At 45.6% G+C, this 23,197-nt stretch overlaps 1 protein-coding gene across 2 annotated transcripts in view; it reads left to right on the forward strand.

Moving 5' to 3' along the window:
* LOC124231303 (trafficking protein particle complex subunit 10) overlaps positions 1-23,197 on the forward strand; it is a 102,337-nt gene that overhangs the window by 43,733 nt on the left and 35,407 nt on the right. For both annotated transcript variants that reach the window (XM_046648012.1, XM_046648013.1), the window contains 8 exons: positions 1,512-1,623; positions 4,071-4,318; positions 16,216-16,362; positions 17,009-17,123; positions 17,981-18,057; positions 18,848-18,939; positions 21,104-21,244; positions 21,561-21,673. In XM_046648012.1, the coding sequence (XP_046503968.1) occupies positions 1,512-1,623; positions 4,071-4,318; positions 16,216-16,362; positions 17,009-17,123; positions 17,981-18,057; positions 18,848-18,939; positions 21,104-21,244; positions 21,561-21,673 (1,045 nt within the window). The remainder of the gene's footprint in view (positions 1-1,511; positions 1,624-4,070; positions 4,319-16,215; positions 16,363-17,008; positions 17,124-17,980; positions 18,058-18,847; positions 18,940-21,103; positions 21,245-21,560; positions 21,674-23,197) is intronic.

Here is a 23,197-nt window from a genome sequence, read left to right on the forward strand (position 1 = left end):
GCAGGGGAGCCCTGGCAGTGGTGATGGCCCTGGTGATGAAGATGCCCTCCACCTGCCCAGCACTGGGATGAGATGATGACTGCCTAGGAGTGTTTCCTCTGTGGTGTAGTCTTATAGCCTTAGGCTCTAATAAAAAGCTCATCTTCAGCTAGTTTCTTTACCATAGTTTACAAAATGTTTAGGTTTTGAAAATTGTAGTCCACACTCAGCTGTTTTTCTCTTTTGAGAAGAGAATTGAACAAAGGGGTGTGACAGTATAATTTGGGGATAACACTGCAGGAGGTGACAAGAAGGCTGCTCTTAAGGTCCCTTATTCTTGTTCACCCTATTTTGACTGAAAAAGTATAATTTTCATATTTAAAAATCAGATATGTATTAATTGCTGATGAAATAATACACTTTGAATAAATAAAAGACTAGTTCTGATTAGAAATTCTGGTATTTCTCTTCTTCTGATGCTTAGTGGTACTTGGATGATTGGTAGTCGTAGGGAATTGGAATATGTTCACAATTCCGTGTGATTGACCCATTGCAGACCTTCCAGATTGCCCTGTCTTTCCACCCTTCAAGCTTAGTAAACTTAGTGTCTAAGAGTTACAAACAAGAAAGGGGGAGTCTAAATGAACCCAGTGGAATTGGATAAGAATCTGACGTATCAATGTGAACCCATGGTTGGATGGATGGATGGATAGATAGATGGATAGGTAGATAGATAAATTCAGAAATATAGATGTATGTGTGTGTGTGAGGGTTGGCACACGTACATATATTTCTTTACTCTGTCCTTTGATAGTGCCTAGAAAAAATGACTCCAGTAACAATGAGCACACCTAGTGTTAGGATCTTGGTTTCCAAACTCCATTCTCCAATAAAAGGTGCCAGGGCTCCCTGTAGAAGTAGTTGATTCTGGGCCTGGGGCAAGGAGAATTCAAAATGGACCTGGAATATGTTGTAGAACCAGAAAGAAGTAAGTGCACAAAAAGAGATGGAGGTCCGTCAAAGAACGTAAGCAGCACCTAAAGGAGCCTCCTAATGGCCAAAGCTGGAGCAGTTTGTGCAACAAAATAAATAACGATAGAATTGGATTTTAACCCATGGAATAAAATTAATATCCATGAGTCTGCATGGCTATAAATAAATCGTTGGTTAAATAAGTAAATGGAGGCAAAGGTTCAGCTCTTCCATATGGAAGAATTCCAGTTAAAAAATGTCTGGGATGGCAAGGGAGATAGCAAGGATGAGAGGGGAACTGGCGTGTCCCGTGCTGCGGCTGGGCCATGGAGGGTCTCCAGCAGTAATGCTGGCCTCCTCCCACTTCTCTCCTGCCTCCTCTCTGGGCGCGAGTGAGTGTTGCCGTGCTGTGGTCACCGAGTGGATTGTCACTCAGCGTCGTGCGAGCGTTCCTCGCAATGCTGCCTGCTTTCCTCTGGTGTAATCTGCAGTAGCTACGTACTGTTTCACAAAACTGAGTTATGTTTTTGCCTTTTTTAAAACTTTTTTTTGGTGAACAGGAGGAACTTGCCTTTGTTTTTGAGATGCTGCAGCAGTTTGAAGACGCCCTGGTGCAGTATGATGAGCTGGACGCCCTGTTTTCTCAGTATGTTGTCAACTTTGGTGCTGGGGGTGAGTAGTGAAGTTTTGGAAGCAAATTCTTTTCTCAGCGTAGTTTTTCCCACTTTTCAGTAGTTTGGAAACTGCCATGTCTTTAACCAATGATTAAATCATTTGATGTTTTTATACGAATCATGTAGATTCCTATGGGAACTGGAATGGTTCCTGTAGGAAATGAAATGAGAATTAGGAATTAGTCACTTAGACTTTGAGAAGGATCTTAAGTAATGAAATGTTTAAGACGTTTTTCAGGCATAAAGTGTCATTTCTGTACTGGTGATGCCCCTGCTTCCGGGCCCCTCGCCAGCACAAGCCTGGGAGTCTTACTTCTCCTGAGAGGCTGTCTTTGTAATATTGGAGCGCTTGTGCAGTGAGTTTTCTATGACACCAGTGTAATGGGTATTCATCTTTTTTTAAAACTTTTAAACAATGTCTTAAATTCTTTTAAAAGTACAAAATTAGTACAATGAAACCATATACAAAGAAAGTTTATAATTGTCCTGTTTGTTGGTTGACATTTATTTTGAGAGAAATGGCATCGTTTTATATAGAAATTTGTCTGTAGCCTGTTCTTATTGACAGCCCCTCACAGGCGTGTCTCCGAGGTCACAGGTCAGTTTCTGAGTTATCTTTGTTCATAGCTGCCTATTGCTTCCCAGTGTGGATTTGTTCACATGCGTGCAGCCATCCCTTGGTCTTGGACATTTGGGTTGTTTCCGCTCCTGCCACCACAAGCAGTGCTGTCATAGCCATCTTTGAAAACCCTTGTCCCAGTGTCTGAAGAAAGGGCTGATCTCAAGGAACCATAACATCTGCTAGAAAACTTGTGGGAAGATGAGGTGCTGGGACAGTCAGCTTGAGCCAGGGACACTGTCCTCGTTCTGGAGATGATGATGAAATGTCACTGATTGGGTCCCACTCCAAACCAATGGTTATGAAGTTCAGGTTTGGATCCCTTACTTTGCTAAGACAGAAATATAAACATATAACCAAAGCAAAATATTTACTAACAAAATAAAAAAATTTTAGAAGAGGTAAAATTACATTTCTTAGATTTTACATATCCATACTATACATATATATCTTTTAAATATCTTACATATTTCTTAGATTATATTTCACATAATTTCTTTGTTCCCTCAGTTTTAAAATAAATCTGGGGCAATTTAAAATCTAGGAGTAAGCCTGGACCACCTTTCACAGCTAAATGATAAAATTGTTCATTTTTGTTCATTTATACAACAAACACTTATTGAGAGCCCACTATGCCAGGCACTGTTCTAAATAGAGTAGGGAGCAAAACAGAATCACTTCTTTCATGGACTTTACGTGAAGGGGGAATAGGCAAAGAAAATACACGTATAACTTGAAGTCACTCACTAATACTGTTAAGCGCAGGCTGCAAAAGAGCCTCCAGGGGAAGGGGCTAGAGTGACAGCAGGTGCTGGCTCATTCAGACAGGACGGTCTGAGAGGTTCTCTGAGGAGGCGGCATTGGACTGAGGCCTGAACGAAACATGGCAGTGAGCCGGGAGAGTACTGAGGACGGGGCGTTGGTGTAGGGACTCTGAGGGGTGGGGAAGCGCCTCACTCAGCCTTCAGGTAAATAGCTCTGAGTGTACGTTCCGTTGGATGAAGGATGCTGTTAGTTGTAGTTGCCCCTTCAGCTATTTAGTAGCGTCAGTATGCCAATATGGAGTCGCTTCCTGATAGGAACATCAAATGACATGGTTATGATAACCTCCTTTTTGGAGTCAGAAAAATGGATTAAACATTTTTTTCATGAATGTCGAATGACTTGTTATTGTAGATTCTTATGTTTATTTTAAGATCATGTTTGAGTCTTAAGACAATAAGTTAGAATTGGGGAGTCCTGTTGGCAATTTTTGATAGGCAAGAATTTTTTCCCCTCCTCTTCCTACGTCTACATCTTCCTTGTCCTTTCCTCTAGGAGCATGACTCAGGTAGTTGACATGGTTGAGTTAGAGACAAGCGTGAGGCTTAAATAAGTAAGGAAAAGTGTGGGACGAAGGAAGGCAAAAAAGACCAGCATGGCCCCGTGAACAGGCTGCTCTCCAGCACACAGGTAGAGGTGAGCTAGCACAGCATGCTCCGGCCCAGGCCTGGAGCCTTCTCAGAGCTGACTGACCACAGAGCCTGAGGTCTGTCTGACCACTTAACCCATCTGACTCTGATTGCTTCCCAAGCTGTTCCTGACCTGGGCATGGTCCCTGTGCTCATCATCAAATGCCGAGTACTAAGTGGGTGTACTTGTGGTAACTACCCCAGGCCTGCATCACTAGCCCAGTTCCACGCCAGACCAAGGGGGGCGGGCCAGCGGCTAGGGAGCAACTGATTGTTAAGCTGCCCATTGGTATACGAGGTCTCATAGTCCTGAGCAAGACTCTCAGAAGGTGAAGTAATCTTAGTCAGCGCCTTTCATGATGTGTGTTTGTTTAGATGGTGCCAACTGGCTGACTTTTTTCTGCCAGCCGGTGAAGAGCTGGAATGGATTGATCCTCCGAAAGCCCATAGATATGGAGAAGCGTGAATTGATACCGAGGCAAGAAGCCACCCTGTTAGATCTGCGCAGTTACCTGTTTTCTCGCCAGTGCACCCTGCTCCTCTTCCTGCAGAGGCCGTGGGAGGTGGCTCAGCGCGCCCTAGAGCTGCTGCACAGCTGTGTGCAGGAGCTGAAGCTCTTGGAAGTGAGTCGTCTCTTTTCCCAATTTACCCGTTTCTTCATTATTCAAACAGAAAACTCTGAACCTTGAAATCCCAGGCATTGAACTGTTGGTGCTTAGGAAGGATTTTTCTTTTTCTGAAATGTCTTTAATTTTTAGCGTATTATTTGTGTAGTTACTCTGTACATTGATTAATTAATTGCTTGAAAATATAATTTCTGCTCTCAGCATGGTGGAGTTCCTGTTGGCCCAAAGCGAGCCTCTTAGATCAGTTTCTTAAAATTACTTTTTAAGATAACTGGCTTATTCCGTAGGAGCTGGTCTTCTCTGATCAAGATTACTCACCTCATGGACGTGCAGAACTAGGTTTTGTAGGTAGACATTTCTTTCAGAACTATCTTTTCATTTTGCACATGAGCATGCGGGTAACAATGTGAGTGACACGCAGCAGGCTGTGCCACATTAATCAGTAGCACGAAGTTTAATGGAAGGGACATTGTAAGTATGTGTGTGCATGTGTGTGTGAAAGAGCCAGTCAGTGAGGCTCTACACTGCTTATCTGTAGGAAATATTTGCCTTTGAAGCTTCATTCGCCCCAGGGCTCCTGAGCTCCTTTACTCCCATGAGTCGTGAGCATTTGAGTGAGGTAGGGGAACTTTGACGACTGTCTGGTCTGCGCTTCTCACCTCTGTTGTTTGAGTGGCCTGTCTACCCAGAGAAAGGCACACGTGCACATAGGAAGTGTTCCGTGTAGCTTCAGAGGAGCCATGGATACCCACAGCCCCGGTCCCCTGGTCACAGGCCCAGGGGTGTCTATTCCATTTTGCAGATGAGGAGAGTGGGTCTGGAAGCGGTCAGTAACTTACCCCGTGACATAACTAGTCACAGAATCCCGACTGTCGAAGCCAGGGCAGTGTCCCTTCTGTTGTGCTCCACACCAGGGCTCCCGGGGGCCCTCTCTAAAGGCCTTAGACGGTGAGGGCACCTTAACCGCATTGGCTGCACCCTTGGGAGGGCTAGTCGTTTGTAACTTAGTAGCGTCTGTTTTGTGTACCCTAGAATACTAAATAACAGGCTCAACACTTGGTTTGAAATAATCTAAAGAGATTTAAACTTTTTCTTAACCAAATGAAGAGCAATTATTTTAGTTAATTTCTAAATAAGAAATACCTGGCCTAGGTGAGGCATAAACTCAAGAATTTAAGAATTTTTATCAAATTATTTTTCTTGCCTTAGACATCTGATCAAGTGAATGAGGAAAAATAATGATTTTCTTGGCTCCTTCTGAGTAGATTTAGATAATCGGCTTTTGCTCTTCCGACCTAGCTGGGCAGACAAGGGGGCTGGGAGATAACTGTTCATTACTAGGACAGGGCTGTCTGTGTTCATCTGTGTCTGGAGATTTTACCTGGTTTAGAGATTCAGTCTTGTTAGGGGATTGGGGGAAAATTGGGGTATTAGAGTCCAAGCAGTTCACACTTGGCACTTTCAAATGGGGAGACCTGGGGGGGTTCATTAGGAAGTGCTCTTGCTCAGCTTCAGGCAGGTGTGGGAAACCACGGTGGGCAGTGCTGAGCCCAGCCCGTCACAAACTCAAGAGTGTTTAAGAATCTTTCTCACCTTCTTTTTCTTGCCTTTGAAAGTTGACTAGTCATCAGGTGGCTGCTGGCCTGCAGAGAGGAGAGGAGGCGTTGCCAGAGCCAGGCCGAGAGGGCTGCCGTGAGGGGCTGGGCCCTCCGCTGAGGGGCTACTGGCTCTGCAGGAAGGAGCCGGGCACCTACGACCACTTCCCTCTCCTCCTCTGCTCTGATCTCCTGCAGGCATTCTGGAGGCCCGGAGGCGGGGGAGCTGTTGACAGCAGGGGGAAGTGGAAAATGGAGCTGGGAGGCCAGCCAGGACATGCAGCATAGAGTCGGGGTGGCGGTGCCTTTTCTTCTCATGTCGTTGCTCACTTGCAACTGTCCCCTCCTGGAGCCCTTCTCATTCCGGCTTGTCCAGACAGTGCAGGTGGGGCTGCCGGAGGGCATGTTAGCTGTCTCCCTCGTTCACTGCCCAGCAGCACACTTGCCTCCACCTGTCAGCTCTCCCAGTGCACAGTGGGTCCTTCTGCCCGACTTAGCTTGTCCCGTGAGCTCTGTGACCTCCCGGGCCATTGTGGAAGTGAATACACACGGGTGCATTATTACCCTTTTGGCTGGAAAGAGAAACGTGCAAGTAACAGGTGCCTCAGAGGTGCTTGTGGCTCAGGGGCAGTGTGTCAGCGTGATGTGGTTGGGCCCTCGGCTCTCGGGCTCTGTGTGGGCGTGCACTGAGGGCTTCTTAACTGCTTTGTGGTGTTGCGTGCACCTCACATCCTTTGCAGTGTTCTTTCCCCTGGCTCTTTTCTTTCTGAATGAAATGGTCATCGTCATCTAGATCTTTCCTTGAGTAGAGGCTGTCCCTGCTTTCTATTACATTTATTGCTCTTTTCTGGTTCTGCTATGTCCCTCTTAGATGAGTTGACCAAAGCTGAATGCTGAATTCAAGGAGGACACACCACCCACTTCTCGCTTTCTCCGTCTCTCTCCTTAATGATCCAACTGCTTGGTGCCTGTCCCCTCATGCCCCACCAGCTAGTTGCCGTGTATGCCTGCGCTGTCACCTGTGTCTGCATTTGTCAGCCTAGTGGACGAGGTAGCTAGGCCTCTTGGATGTGCCTTGCCTGCTAAACTGCCTGGGCTTGGAGTCGCCGCGCTCCTTTGTCAGACCCCCGTCCCATGGGTAGATAGGCCTGCACGATCTTCTCTCGTCTTGCTCTCTCGTTTGACCAACGCTGACGTGAATGCTGTTCTCTTGCAGAGCTCCACTGGTGACTTCTTTTTCACTTCAGAAGTGTTTTCCTTGAAGGTGTGACTCGAGTCCAGTTGTCAGGTGTCCTTTGTGAGGGTCAGGTTTTAGGAAAACAGCCAGCACAGAGGCTGGGAGGGTGGTCTCTGGAGGCAGCCTGTCTGCCCTCAGATCCCACCCCCCTTCCCGCCAGGACTTGACTGGTTGACTTACCCTTTGCGCTGCTTTTCCATCTGTGAGATGGGGCAAACCAGTAGCTGCCATTTGGATTGTGAGGATCCATGAGATAACGTGTGTCCAGGGAGCGTTAGCACAGTGCCTGCACGTCATCAGCCCTTCATACAAGTTAGGTCTTAGCGTGACCTTCCTTGTTAACATCTTCTGGAGTATTTCCTTTCAAAGGACAGAGAGTTCCCTGTAAACTCAGGTGCCAGCGTTCTCATGAGACTGTGGAGGTTGTGCGATGCTTGAAGCACAAAATTATTCCCTCAACTTTCTCATCCACGATTCTTCCTGTAGGCTGGCGTTTTGGTGCGGGAAGATTGTTAGTTTGAAATAAGCTTTACAGTTGTCAATTAACTTAAAAAGTTTATTCTTAGAGTTTCTTTTAAATTTTTGTAGAAACATTCAAAATTCAAAAGACTCAAAATTATTTCCTTTTTCTGTACGTTTGATTCTACGCTTGAGAGTAGCCTCATTTCCCTGGGACTAGGCTAGCGTTCTGGTGGATACTTGTTCATGTTCCCATCAGTGGCCAGAGGCCAGCGTTGAGCTTTGGTTCTGACACACAGGGCCGAGGTGGCTCACAATGGTGCCATCCCAGCCGTGGGCCAAGCTGTGGGGACAGAAGCTAGGGACTCGGCCAGCTGCAGACTGGGCCTGCGTGTGGTTCTTTTAGGGTTACACTTATGTTTGTTAATCCATTTTAAGCCCAAAGCCTCAGTATTGCAACCATTTTGTGCATTTCTAATTGTGACATTTCTTTAGCAGAAAATGCTGTGTATATTTACTTTCATGGCTTGTAAAGCATGTCCCGGTAACTTCCTGGTTGATTTATCAGTTGATTTAAAGTATCTTCTTTGAGAGTAGGAGGCAGTGTGGTGGCCAGATGCCGTGGGAACAAGCCCTACCTTTGTGGTAGGGCCTGGAGTCACACCCCGGGGGTGCCAATTAAGAGCCTTAGGTGAGCTCCCTGATTGAAAATCCATAAGAATGGAAATTGTACCTGCCCCATATGGCTGTTAGAGATCAAGGAGTAACATCCATAAAATTAGACCAGTTTTGTGTGAGTTCAAATGACTCCATTGCAGAGTATTTCTTTTTTTCTACAACATTTAAAAATTTTCCCTCCATTTACCACAAGGTGAATATATTCTCTGTATAAATTTGGAAAATACAAATTTAATACAAAAAACAAAGAAGGAAGTCTCATTGCTTAGTCTAATAGCGAGAGGTCCCTTTTGGCCCATGGCTTTTCCGTCTGTAGAGGAACCGCAGGCTGTCATCAATCCCGCTGTGAACACTCGGACTCTTTAAAATTCTTGGTGATCATAGCCATGTGTGTCCTTGTACATCCATCTTTATGTGATGTATTTGTACAAGTAGAGTTGCTAGTTCAAGGAGACATGTTTTTAAAGCTTTTAATATATATCGTCAAATTGCCTTCCAGAAAGATCGTCCCATTCTCAGTTATACTAGCAATGCCTGTTTTCCTGCATCTTTGGTAAGAAAAAAAGTAATATGTGTATATATTTTAATCTTTAACAAATTGGTAAGTAGAACAATATTAGGAAGATATATTCTAGAAGCCCATTATATGTGTGTTTCATCGACTGCCCGAATGATTTTTTTTTAATGTGTTCACTTCAGGGCTGATTTGTTTTTATCATCTTGTGTTCTGACTGTGTTCGCACACAGGGTGGGCCGAGTAGGAGCAGGACTCCTTGGCATCCCAGAGGAGCCGCCTGGTCTAGAGACTGGCCAGAGCTGCACACAGAGCCCATCCCAGCCAGTCGGCCAGTTTGTGAACAAGGGCCATGTGTGGTCGAAGCTTCCAGGTTAAGCCGCAGGAAATAGATTAGGCCTGTGATCCAGGCTGGCCCACTGGGATTGGTGTTCTGAGGTTGGGGCCCCACAGAGGACAAAAGCCGAGGCGTGGCTCAGGAATGCAGCTCAGGGTCGTCAGGTACTCGCTGTGTACCACACCCTCCGCCGGACTCCTCCGTGGGCAGGCGGAGGCTGTTGTGTGACATTGAGCCATGAGGACCTGCACTGGAAGAGCAGTGGCAATGGGCAGGAGGAGGGAAATGTGAAGGGTGTTGCTGAGGCAGAACGGCAAGAGTTGATGGCTCTCAGGAAGCAGAAAAAGGGTTAGAGGAAAGGACTGCCAGGCATCATTGCAGAGACAGATAACTGCCTGCCAGGCACCGCTGTGAGCGTGGGGCTGGGACACAGGGTGCACGGACGAGGAAGAGACTGGGCCCACTACCCTCAGGAAACCCAGAGAAGAGGGCGTTGAGCCAGCCATGCACGCAGGCTATCAGCACACTGCTGCCAGGCCAGGAGAGGAATGTTCAGGAGAGGGGCAGCGTCAGGAGGGAGAGCAGCTCTGCGCGGGTGCCGCTGGTCAGCTGAGTAAGCATTTACACGGGGCCTGGTACGAGGGAGGGAGGTTTCTCAGGATGCTTTTTGTGTGAGCCAGGTTTTAAAAGATTCACTCATTCAACAGATGTTCACTTGAGTGCCTCCTTTATGCCAAGCAAGCATGTATTCCAGGTGCTGTATTTTTAGCAGAGAGCAAGAGAGACCAGACCCCTGCCCTGTGGAGCTTGCATTTTGATGGAACGAGTAGGCTGAGGAAGAATTCACCAGGTGGATGTGGCTCGTGGGGCAAGTGTGAGAGTGCATTTCAGGTAGAGACAATTTGGTCACCTTTAAGGAACCGTAAAGGAGTTTGGTCTTGGTAGAATGTAAGGGGGGAGGTAGGGCGTGGAGGGGAGGGTACAGAGGTGCTGGGGGCCAGATTTGGAAGGGAAGCATGAGGGTCAATGTATGTCACCTCGAAGGTTGGATTTTGTTCTCCAGCTAGTAGGGAGCCATTGTGGGTTTGAAGCTGGGGTGCCATGAAAGGTGTTAGGACCTGGTGTGCGGAGGGCAGAGAGAAGCGAAGCGTCAGGTGGGGCAAGGAGAAGAGTTGGAGACTTCTGCCATAATCCGAGGGAGAAAGGATGAAGCACAGAACTAAGGCGGTTGGGGTAGATTTTAAATAAATGAATTCAAGAAAAACTTGCTCAATGAATAAAATGGTTTTGAGTCAACTGAATATATGTAAAAATAAATCTTGATCTCACACTGTCCACAATTTCAGGTGGAATTTTGATCTAAACAAGAAAGTTTCTGGAAGATAATATGGGAGAATATCTTCATGACCTTGAGGTTAGCAAATGTTTCTTAAGCAGGACTAAAAGGCACTACCCATAAAGGGAGAGAGTGATAAAGTGGGCTACGTGAAAATCAGAACTTCCCTTGGTCAGTAAATACCATTCAGTGAGTGAAAAGGCAGGCCACAGAGTGGAGGAGTGTGTCTACAGGCTGTGTAGTCGAGGCTCTTATGTAGAGAATGTGAGGAACTCGCACAGATCAGGTAGGAAAGACTGACACAGGAGCGAAGAGGCAAGGGAAGATGTCCAAAGGGGCGGTAAGCATGTGAGAGGTGCTTAATCTCATTAATCCTAGTGAAATGCAAGCTAAAACCACTGTGAAATCCCACACACGTCCCCCAGAATGGCTGACATTGAGAGGCTTGACAAGTGTCAGTGAGGGTGGAGAGAGGGAACTCATTCACTGAGGAGGGAGTATGAATGGACCCCCTGCTTTGGAAAGTGTGGCAGCACCTGCTGGAGCTAAACACAGACATCCCCTGTGACCCGACAGTGTCAGCCCCTGGCGCACACAGGATGTGTGCGTGTGTGTACTCAAAGACAGTGCAAAAAGGCTCGTGGCAGCATTAGTCATAATTGCTAGAAACTGGAAATAACCCAAATGTCCATCACACGCAAGGGATGCAGTTACTGCTGTGTGTTCAGATAGCAGAAGAGCATACAGCAGTGAAAACGAATGTAGTGGACGAATCGTACCAACATGAAACTGAGCTAAAGAAGTTAGACACCAGAGAATGTGTGCATTTCGATTGCATGAATATGAAGTTCAAGATTAAGCAAAAGCAGTCTGTTGTGAGGCGTCCACCAGCGATGGTTTGCGAAGGGGACACGACTGGCAGGGGGCTCTAGGGTCCATGCTCTGCTGCAGCCATGGCTCCAGCGGGGGTGGGCATGCGAGGGTTTACTTAGCACGCGGTGTTTTTGAGCTATTTGGGTTATATAAAAAGTGGAGGTTTAACAAAAGAAAGAATAAAAAGAATGTCTTTAATTTTAGGCTTGGAAAATGGTAAAACAAGAATAATAGCAGTCTATCAGGAGAGGAGGGGCTTTAAGAAAACTAAGGAATATAGTATATTAAGAAATTAGTTTTAAAAGTCTGTTGTTCACAAGAGAGGTTCTCTAGATGGCCCAGAAGTCTGTGGAAAGGTGCTCAGCATCCTTCTTGGTAGGGAATGTGAGTCATCAAGAAACGCCGAGACCACCGCCTGGTTGCTGAGGAGATGCCAGAGCTGCAGCTCTGCTGTGTGGACTCGGCCCGCAGAGGGGCGCGGAGAGTGGCTCTTTGTCGGGTTTGGGCGGCAGGGGGTTCTGGGCCTGGCGGCCTTCAGAGGGACACAAGCTGCCACCACCTGCAGATGTGTGGGTCACTTGGCACTCCTGGCATGTTTGATGAAGTGCGTGCATCCCGCGTCGGCTGCCTCTCAGGCGCCGGGGCTGGCGCTCCTGACTGGCTCACTGACGTGAGCTCTCCTTCGCTACACCAGGCTTACAACCGCTTCTAGTGGTTCCTTGTTACCATGGCTGCGGTGCAGCCGCTCTTTTCCAAAGTTTATCGGGCTTTAAAAGTTCTCAGATTCTACCATGATGGGTAAAACAACATTAAAAAAGATCGACAATACCAAATGTTGGTGAGGAGATAGAAAAATTGGAACTCGCATGTAGTGATACAAGTGTAAATTTGTACAAGCACTTGGGAAAACTCTGTGGCAGTGTCTGCTAAAGCTTAAACACGTGCCTGTCCTGTGACCCAGCAGTCCCATTCCTAGGTGTGTGCTCAAGAAAATGAGGCCAACCAGAAGACAAGCACGGGAATGTTCAGAGGAGCTTGTGAACTGGCAGAGGGTCTGACTTTGGTTGATTTCCTGGCTCTGTTTCCCTAGGAATAGATAAAGTTGGTGCAACTATGGACCCAGACGACATGGCTTATGATCAGATCGCCTTCAATGTGTGGGTTGTGTCTGGACTGGGAGACTGCAGACACCTGAGGGTGAGGCCTTGTTCTAGGCCCCCCTTGGTGGCAACTGCTGTTACCTCGTGGTATCCGTGCGGCTGTTACAGGAGATGCTGGTCCCAGGGCCACAAGGCTTCGTGAGGGACCCAGTGCCGAGCCCTCCTCCTGCACAGCTGCTGCCGGGATTCTTGCAGGAGAGGGGCCCCTGATGCTGCCTGCCCGTGCCCTTCTGAGTCTGAGGAGGCTCCCTTGCCAGGGAGGGGGCAGCATTGCAAATAGTTTTATCCGGAGTAGCCAAACCCTGGAAACAACCCAAACGCCTGCCAACAGGGCGATGGATCAGTAAATTGTGGCATATTCGCAGAGAGGCGTGATACCCAGCAGGGAAGAAGAACTAGCTGCTGATAGACTCAGCAAGGCTGAATCCCACTGACATTGTGCTGGACAGCAGGAGCTGTATGCAGAAGAGCTCGTGCTGTGGGATTCTGTTTGTATGAAGCTCAGCAGTCAGGCAAAAGTCACTGGTGGTGACAGAAGTCAGAATAGCGTTCCTTTTTGGGGTGAGTGTTCACTGGGAAAAGGCTCAAGGGAACCTTCTAGGGTAACGGGAATGGTTGGTTTCTTGATTTCAGTGGCGATTACATATGTAAAAATTCATTGAGCTCTAAGCTTAGGATTTGTACCATTTACGTATCTCGCTATATGTATTTTGTAGCTTATTTTTTTAAATGAATAATGAAATGAATGAAATCAATGAAAAAAGTATTACTCCAATTTTGTTTTAAATGCATTTGTTTCACTAGAATGTCCAAAAGCCTCAGATGCTGCACTGTGGAAGTTCTGGGCTGCCAGAGAGCCCAGCTCCGTCAGTTCTTTGGGATGGGCAGGGAAGAAGCAGGAGAGCTGGTCCCTTTGGGGTGTTTACATGGGCTTTGGTTGGGAGCCGAGACAGACAGACACACAGAAAGGAGCAGTGTAAGAGGTAAATGGCATGTGAAACATAGACACCATAGGACACACCAATTAATATGCAGATGTTTTTCAGTAAAAACTTAAATTTAAAATGGTGTGCAGCAGGAAATGTAGGAAGCTGCGATAGTCTCTGACGATAGAGGCCATTAGAACGCTACAGCTGCTGAGCAGAACTTGTGGTGGAAACCAGAGCGTGCGGGAGCGGTGAGCACTGTGAGGGCTGTGGTTCCCAGAGGAGGGGCTGGCTGCGGTCCCCAGGCAGCACTGGGGAGGATTCCGGCTTCAGTTACAGAACGAACACTGCTTCTGTGGTAATAGGATAGAGCACTGTGAGTCACGGGGCACACCTTTGTTCTTTGTCGTGCATCTGTGTCTCCGTGTGGGCACCTGCCTGGTGTTTCCTCTTCCTGCTGCCTTTGACCTCCTCCAGATTGGAAGTTGAAACTTCAGCAGCAGCCAGTGCCTGCCCCTAGGTTTTCTTTTTTTACCCCTAGAAAAGCTACTGCTGACTGATGCTGCTACTTTTTACACACTATTTTTCAAACTTACCAAAGTGGTACTTTCTCTTTGCAGAAAACAAACATACCAAGAAAAGATCTATTCCCTAATCTTTCCACAAAGTAATACCATGCTTTACGTCATGGTGCGAGTCTCTAGATTCCTTCCATGCACACATGTGTGCCATACGGGTCCATTGCTTTTGGCTCTCTGCCGGTTTGGAGAGTGGCCCAGCGCCCAGGGGCTCAGGCCCCTTGATCCCGGAAACCGGCCGCCTGCACCTGGCTGCTCATACCCACAGCTGCAGGGCTCCCCTCCATGGCACTCCCTGCTCTGACTCCTGGGTGTTCTTTCCCCTCCTTGGATTCGTCTGAATCAGAAGACTCTTAACCTAAAGCGCTGTGTATAGCCCTGCTTGGTATGCACCCTTCATTCTCCCTGGCTAATTACCAGTGTGAGCCTGGGGAGAGGTGGCATGGTTAGCAGAAGTTTCCATACAGTTGGGTACCTGTGCTGGTGGTGTCTTGTGAGGTGAAAGTACCCAGATGGCCTGGCACCTGGGAACCTGGAGGTGCGGAGAGGCGAGGTCAGCTCGCTCAGAGCCCGCCCTATTTGACTGGGGAGGGAGGAGCGTGCTCTGTTCAGGGTCCCAGAGCTGTGTCCTGCCGACCAGCTCTTCTCTACGTCCCTGTGGGTTTGATCCATTGTCCAGGTGAGAAAGTTGTACCACTTTATGAAAGTAGCTTCTGATCACATAATTTTTTTCTATGCTGATTATTCTTTTCAAAGGATCTAAGTAGTTTATCTCATTTTTCAAAAACTGGGCAATTTAGCTTTGATGGGAACATTTAATGGCACTCTCCGTTCTCTGCACTTGGCTCTGCGTCCTTTTCTTTGTGCTCAGAGTGCATTGAAGGAGTCCTTCTTGCATAAGTCAGTTTTATCTGCATTATATAGCTCTTCACTTGTCAAGTGATGTAGAAAGCTTCTTAACTTTCCATTTTGAGTAGTACCAGTTAACATATCTCACCAAAACTGGGATACCAGTCGTAAGATACCTCACGATGTTAGTGCCACCCAGAACACAGTCAGCACTGCCAAGTGTTAGGGTTAAGATGCCATCAGTTGTGAGACACAGTCCTATTTCAGAGATACTAAAATGTGAAAAAAAAAGTGCATCTTAGAGCCGATCATATACAGTAGATGCTTTTGTATTTCTGATAATATAGGATTATTGTTATTACTATTGTTTTACCGAGGAAGATTCGCCCTGAGCTAACATCAGTTGTCAGTCTTCTTCTATTTTGTATGTGTGTCACTGCCACAGCGTGGCCACCAACGAGTGGTATAGGTCCATGCTCAGGAACTGAACTCAGGCCGCTAAAACAGAGCGTGCCAAACCTAGCCATTAGGCCATGGGGCCAGCCCCGTAACACTATTTTTTTAATAGAAAGACTCAAGTATATACAGAAGTAGAGAGGATGATATGGTGAACTTCTGGGTACCCAGCACCAGCTTCAGTGGTCACCAGCCAGTGCACAGGCAATCTCTTAATTCATCTGTGTCCCTGTCCACTTTCCCCTGGATTATTTTTCAGGCAAATCCTAGACATCATGTTTTATTTGTATGTAAATATTTCAGTCTGTATTTCTAAGCAACGGGAGCTCTTTTTTACAAACATACTCACACCTAAAAAAATAGGAATTAGGAATTGTGGTTAATTTTTTTTGGTGCGATTATGTTTGTAAAAAAGAGCATTACCATTAACAGTAATTCCTGAATATCATCTAATAGTTACTCAATATTTCAGATTTCTCGTTTTGAACATGCTCTTTCTGAAAGGTGACCAAGTGGTTGCCTGGCAAAGGCCACTCTTCCCTTCATAATATGTGTTGTTCAAACTGAGATGTGACATCTCTCAAACTTAGAGTAAGTGCTGAGAGTCGGCCTTTCTGTAGGCTTCTTTTCTTAGTAAGCTTTTTAAAATGCATTATTGAAAGCTGTGTCCCTGCCATGTCACTCATTGTCATCAGAAAGATGAAGCCCAGTAATATCTCTGGACCCAGATCACTCCTTTCCATAGGTGAGCGGATGTCACTTTGGTTGCCATCCCCTTATCCTCCCGGTGGCTTTGCAGATGACAGCACCGTTAGATTGGGTCGCTGCTTGAACGTGTGGGAGTGTGTGCTTTCCCTGAGTGCTGTTCTCACGCACCTGCACTTGTCCCCTCCCAGGTCTCTGTCCCGCCTGGCGCTCTGGACTGCTGGGTGTTTCTGAGCTGCCTGGAGGTGTTGCAGAGGATAGAGGGCTGCTGTGACCGGGCGCAGATAGACTCGAACATTGCTCACACCGTGGGTTTGTGGAGCTATGCCACGGAGAAGGTAACTGCAGCTGAGCGCAGACGTGTGCGCTGTCCTGGGCGGTGCTCTGGGGCGGTTGGAGTAAGCTGTGTGAAGAAGTGCTGTCCACCCCTCAGCACACGGGCGCTCTCGGCACTTAGGGCGTCTAGTAGCAGCCCCAGAGGAGATGCTCCCCTGCTAGTCTTGCTTTATTCGGCAGAGACCGAGCGCTTGCTTTGCTTATGCTAAAGGCTGGTTCTAGGCCAGGAACTGGGGGAGAGGGTAGAGAAAAGGGTGAAGCCTGGAACATTGCGTACAAATGCAGAGTGGCTTCCGCTTCAGTGACTGATGGCAGTCCCGTGTGTGCGACAGGATGGCCTGCTGGGGTTGGGGTCACGGGGCTGCAGATTGAGTGGGAGACCTTGAAAGCTTGGGAGAATGTAGCTAGGTAAATGGTGTAAGCTGAGAATCCCAGCCGCAGAGCCACTCTGAGAATTACTGTGTAGGGAAGGTGTGAGTTTGAGATTACTCCAGTAAGAAATATTTTTATATCCAGATAAGAATCGCTTGGATAGGAGAGCTAGATTTCTTTTAGAATTAGGTGGATTTTAATTTTTATATTTAAATTTATAAATTTGCTGCTTACTCTAATGGCAAATTAATTGAAATTGTGGGTTTATCTCAACAGCTAAAGTCCTTGGGCTATCTGTGTGGACTTGTGTCCGAAAAAGGACCTAACTCAGAAGACCTCAATAGGACAGTTGATCTTTTGGCGGGTTTGGGAGCTGAGCGACCTGAAACAGGTACTTCCTGAGATGTGCCTGTGTGAGCAGGACTGTGGAAAGTAATGAATATGCTGGTTGTAACCTGCATGTGGTAACTAAAGTTCTGCCAATGTAATTACTTACTATTTGGGGAATTATACTCATTATTAGCTGACCGGATTAATACACAGGATGTTTTACCTTTTAATAACATAAAGAAATGTTAGAAATAATTTAGGAAATTGGAAGGATTTTTACAAATGTGCCTGAGTTTCTAATAGGCATAAGTGAGCTGCTCGTGACTCTTTCCAGCCTGTGTGAAGTTCCAGTGCAGCGATCCCCTCTCAATTCCAGATGACCTGTCTTTCTAACAATATGGCCAGACAAATCCTTTCACTCAATAAATTACTCCTGGGTAAGAAAGCACTTTGAAAGGAGCATTACTCATTCTTTTACCTGTGAATGTAGTGATAAGTATGGTTTAGCAAAACTGCTGCTAAAAGTAAAGAATACCTAATGAGCTGGGAGGACTCCGACTAAATTGAATGAATTCGTCAGGGAAAATGTGTAATATTTACATTGTACTGTTTCAACCTGAGACCACCGCAGATCATTTTGGAAGTAATTTAATTCTTTGGAGGATTTGTAATATGTACTTTTAAAAATTCTAGTCTTAATCAAAGATAAAAGTATTAAATGAAGAGTTTAGACTATTTCGTGAATATGTTAATTGGACAGGAATACAAGTAACAGTGTAGTTTCAGTGGCATGGCCATGTTCATCATTTCCACAAGCATCAGATGGAGTCACCTACCTTGGCATTTGAGGGTAAATGTGAACTCATATGATTGGATGTAATGAACATGAATAAAGACTCTTATTTCTTTTCTTTTAAGCCAACACAGCTCAGAGTCCTTATAAGAAACTCAAAGAAGCATTATCATCAGTAGAAGCTTTTGAAAAACACTACTTAGTAAGTATTACAAATGTTCCCCATCTATGTGGCAGAAAACTCGTCCCTAGAAGGCTCTGCTGCTCCATCACCTTCTGCCCTGGGAGTGAACTGGTCTTCGGGATCTCCACCCCCTCCTCCTTGTTGGCCCTTTAAGTTTCTTTGGTACCCTAGGGAGCTGTGATGAAACCTGGAATAGTTGTTGTTCATCAAATGTTTATTAGTATCCGTGGTGCCATAATTAGGCATAAGAGAATCTTTGGATATTTATAATTTTGTTCAAAATGGTACTGCTCCTTCAATAGAATAGAAATTGTAAGAAAAGATAATGAATCGTTTTCTGTGTACACAGGAATAATTTGGACTTGAACAGAGCTATTGTGCTTGATTTTAAAGGGTTTAAATTTGGGAGAGACCTTACAAGGCAACGTAGGTAGAAGCTTGGTGGATCAGCTTTGTTCCCAAGTCACAGTTAACTCGGGAGCGTTCGACGGTAGACTGTAGTGTTCCTGTTAGCTAAAAAGTGAGAAAAATATTAAAAATGTAACCCACATACAGAAAGTACTTTGAAAAGTTAAATATTCTCTGCCTGCTGAGTTTGTGTTTCTTTTATTATGCTTCATAATTTACACACAAGCTAAATGACTGTATAAATCTCACATTACGTTAAAACAACACGAAAATAGATGCAAAGTGAAAAATGACACGTTAATAAGGAAGTCTTTTGCTTCAGCTTTGGGTAAATAAAGATAGAATTTGTCTAGCATTAAAATTAAAGAAGAGAATTATGTGGTCTTTTGCGTTCCCACAGGATTTGTCCCACGCTACCATGGAAATGTGCACAAGTATCGGGAGGGCTCGGTCTGCTAAGCTCGTTGGGAAGGACCTGGCAGAGTTTTACATGTAACTGATTTTGAACTTTTCTTTGCATTTTAAACATTTCCTACATGTAGTAAGAGAAAATTTGTTGTGTATGGAGTTAGTACAAAGTGTACATAAATTTGTAAAGTGAAAAATGTAGAATCTGTTAACCAATCTTTTTTTTTTCAATTTCTTCTAAAACCAAATGGAGAGATTTTTAGCTTATTATCCTTAATAGCTGCTATTGATCTTTGAGTTTCTTTTATTTAGTTAAATTCATTTAATGAACTTATATAATATGTTATATATAGATATATGTAGGTAATATAATAATACATGTAATATACATATTATAATTAAATTTATTTAATTAAATAATTATGAGGAAATATTGAAGACTCTGCATCCAATGGCAAGTAAATTGGGATATGGATCCTTAAATATCTTGTTCTATAGCAGTTTCTCTAGTTTATATCATATGCCTCCTAGGAGGATTGAAATTCTCGAGGTCAGTGATGTCAGGTAACTGCATGTCTTGTATCTGTGAGAGAGAGGCGATTTGTGACTGACTAAGAGATGGTGTGTATAAAATGCTGTAAACGTTTCCAGTCTAGCTCCAGCTTTGGAGTTGAATTCTAGAGAAAAGACTAAAAACTTAGCCTGTTTCTCATGTGTTTGATAAAATCAGCCTATCCAGGAGAAGAACCCTGGCTGGCATCAATTGCTCTTTCAAAGTACTGGAAAGAGATATAAATTACAAGGGAAAAGATGTTTAAGTTTCCTCGAAAGCAATGTGTGTTTGAAATGACGTCTTGAACTGTTTAATAATTTCATTGGATGAAACAAGAAAGAATAATTTTACTGATTGAAGTGGCTGCAAAGAGATGCATAGATCATCTAAATGAACTTACTAGTTTTCCAAATGTGGTTGCAGCAGCTAGCCAGTCACACAACCAGCTAACGGCCGAGTTGGCTAGCATTTGACTCTCTTGAGTCTCCATCTTTTGTATCTAAGGAGTAAGTTATTAGTTAATGGAGCAAAGACGCCATATTCTCAGACACTCTGAGTGGAGCCCGCCGGGACCCTGGTCCCTCCTGAGGCCGGGAGCTCCCGTGGGATGCTGCTGACGTGCTGGTCGGAGACTGGGGTCCTGGTTCCAGCTCGGCCGCAGACCAGCTGGGTGAGCACCAGCTTCTGTCTCCGGGGGCTGGATATCCAATGGTCTGTAGACTCCCTTCCAGCTCTAGAAGGAAGAATCTTCAGCTAAAGAGAGTAACTGAAGAAGTATGGAAGGTTCCAACCCCTTTAAAAAAACGGGGGTGGGAGAGAACCATAAAAGTCTAGAAAAACCAGTGCGCCAATTTGATAGGGTTAAAATTTATGTGAGAATTTGAGAACTCTGATTGCTTCAACTGTAGGGTAATGAAAGCTGGGATGTCTTCCAAGGATGCCTAGAGAGTGAGTGCTTATTTAGTGGTGGCCTTTGTCCCCTGAATTCAGTAGTCCCCCCCTCTGGGGAAGGCCGGGGCACCCATGCTGTCGCTGAGGCCGCGGCAAGCTCTTGTTCATTGTGCTTTGCATTTGTTTTATTCTGAACACCTTGAGGGTTTCAACTGGACTGGGAAGGTCTGCTCTTGGGCGACATGTGCTGCTCCTTCACTTCTTCACAGTTCTCCGTAAGTCTCTGCACCGCTCAGTGCTGTTTGCCTGGGTTTCAGAGTCGGCCCAAGCTCTCCTCTTGGCTGGGCCGTATAGACTGCTTCAGCGTTGACCTGTCTTCTCTAGGTGGTGTGGCACGGAGCCCAGGTCTCCTGCCTTCCTCGATAACTAGCTGTGTACCTGTGGACAGATTCTTCCCCTTCTTTTACCCTTGGCGTTCTTATGTGTCAGCTTTTGAAATAGTGAACAATGCCCTCACTTTTCTTATCCTGAGATTCAATTAGGAAAGTTCTTAGACTAGTGTGTGATGCTAGGCAAACGGTGTGTGTGGGATTATCACTGTGAGCCCATTTCTCGGCTCCAGTTACGCATTCCTGATTTAGTACCCTTTCTCCTGCCAGGGGAGTGGTTGGAGAAGGACGTCTAAAGATGGTACAAATGTCATGACGTGGGGTTGCAAAGGGTGGAGGGCAAGTCATGAAGATTATGTTGAAGTTCGTTGATTATCATGAACCATAATGAAATCTTCTGTTTGTTGATTGCAAGGAGGAAAAAGTCTCCACAAAAGGCAGAAATGTATCTTCAAGGAGCATTGAAAAATTACCTGGCTGAGGGCTGGGCACTGCCTATCACACACACAAGGAAGCAACTAGCCGAATGTCAAAAACACCTGGGACAAATTGAAAAGTATCCTTTAAGTTTAGTATTTTCATGAAATAGGAAAATCGCTTTCTGTTTGTACAGCAGCAATGCCCATAGTTGAGTGTTTAATAAACACCTACTAATTAGAGAAGAATGCCACCTTGCACATAATTACTGGATTGAATATAAGTTAAATGCCTAGTCAACATATTTGATCTCTTTTTGAGTTCCTAATAACCTAAGGAAAAAAAGAAGAATCCACATGGGGCTGCAGTCCAGGGGTCCTGAGGCCGTAGAGGCTGTCCACGCAGCACCCTCAGTGTGAGGCCCCCTCTCTGGGCCCCTTGACTCTGCACTCCAGCTACCTTCAGACCAGCAGCCTCTTAGCCAGCGATCGCCACTTAACTGAAGAGGAACGGAAATACTTCTGCCAGGAGATACTCAGCTTTGCCAGCCAACAGACAGTGAGCCCAGGTAAGACTCAATTTTAAAACTTTTTATTAGGGGTATTTTCAAATATTATAGAAAAGTAAAAAGAATAATACAATGTATACTAACTACCTGCATTGAACAATTGTTAACATTTTGCTGCGTAGCAAACATGTACCTGTATCTTTCTTTCTTTTCACTTTTTTCTTTTTGCTGAACTTCAGGGCAACTCCAGACCACCTCTAACACTCTACGCTGAAACGGTTTAGCGTGCGCACCCTGAAAACCAGGGTGGTCCCCCGCCACCCCAAAGAGGGGCAGGGTTCTACCTTCAGCTGCTAAGTAGCCCACATTCAGATCTCCCTTCTTGTCTCAAAAAAGGTCTTCATAAATTATTTTAGTCGAGTCCAGTCAGAGCACATCCTGTAGCTGATTGTAGTATCTCAATTCTCTTTTGATTTAGAACAGTTCTTCCCATTTCTTTTTCTTTTTTCAAGACGTTGACTGTTTTTAATATAACAGCTTTATTGTGGTAGAATTCACGTACCATTCATCCCCTCATTTGCAGTGTACAATTCAATGACTTTTAGTATATTCACAGATAGGTGCAGCCATCATCACAGTCAATTTTAGAACATTGTTATTACCTCAAAAAGAAGCCCCATCCTTATCTCCTCCCAGCCTCCATCCTACCCCTGGCAACTGCGAGTCCGCCTGCTGTCCCTGTAGCGACCCATTCTGGCTATTTCGTGTAAATGAAGCGTACACTGTGTGGTCTTTTGTGACCAGCTTACTTCCCTCAGCATGATGTTCTCAAGCTCCATCCATGTGGTAGCATGTCAGTATTTCATTCCTTTTTATGGCCGAACAATATCCTGTTGTATGGATAGACCACATTTTGTTTATCATGCGTTGTTTGACGTTTGGGTTGTAAGACACTGACTTGTTAAAGATATTGAGCCAGTTGTCTCATAGACTGTCCCACCTTCTGGACTCTGTTGGGTGTTCTCACGTGGGAGTGTCCAACAGGAAGGTAGATGTGAAAGGCGTAGATTCAGGCTGGATGTTTTGGCAAATATACTTTATAGACAATGCAGTGTGGTAAGAGTAAATTTATTGTACCATTTAGTTCCTTGTGTTTAGTCTTTCAAGAAGAGTACTTATTTAAAATAGTTACTGTCTTAGTCAGCTCGGGCTGCCATAACAAGTGCCATAGACTGGATGCTTAAACAACAGGCAGTGATTGTCTCCTGGTTCTGGAGGCTGGGCATCTGAGATCAAGATGCCAGCAGGGCTAGTTTCTGATGAGGACTCTCTTCCTGATTTGCCCTGTGTGGCAAGGAGAGACAGAAACAGAGAGAGGGGGAGACAGACAGAGACAGGGAGAGACAGAGACAGAGAGGGGGAGAGAGAGACAGAGAGATGGGGAGAGAGTGAGACAGACTGGGAGAGACAGACAGAGATGGGGGAGAGAGAGACAGAGAGAGAGGAGAGACAGAGACAGATACGGGGGGAGAGAGAGACTGAGAGAGAGACAGAGACAGAGGGCAGAGAGAGACAGACAGGGAG

This window comes from Equus quagga, chromosome 21 (assembly GCF_021613505.1).
Source record: "Equus quagga isolate Etosha38 chromosome 21, UCLA_HA_Equagga_1.0, whole genome shotgun sequence".
In the NCBI taxonomy this organism is placed as follows: Eukaryota; Metazoa; Chordata; class Mammalia; order Perissodactyla; family Equidae; genus Equus; species Equus quagga.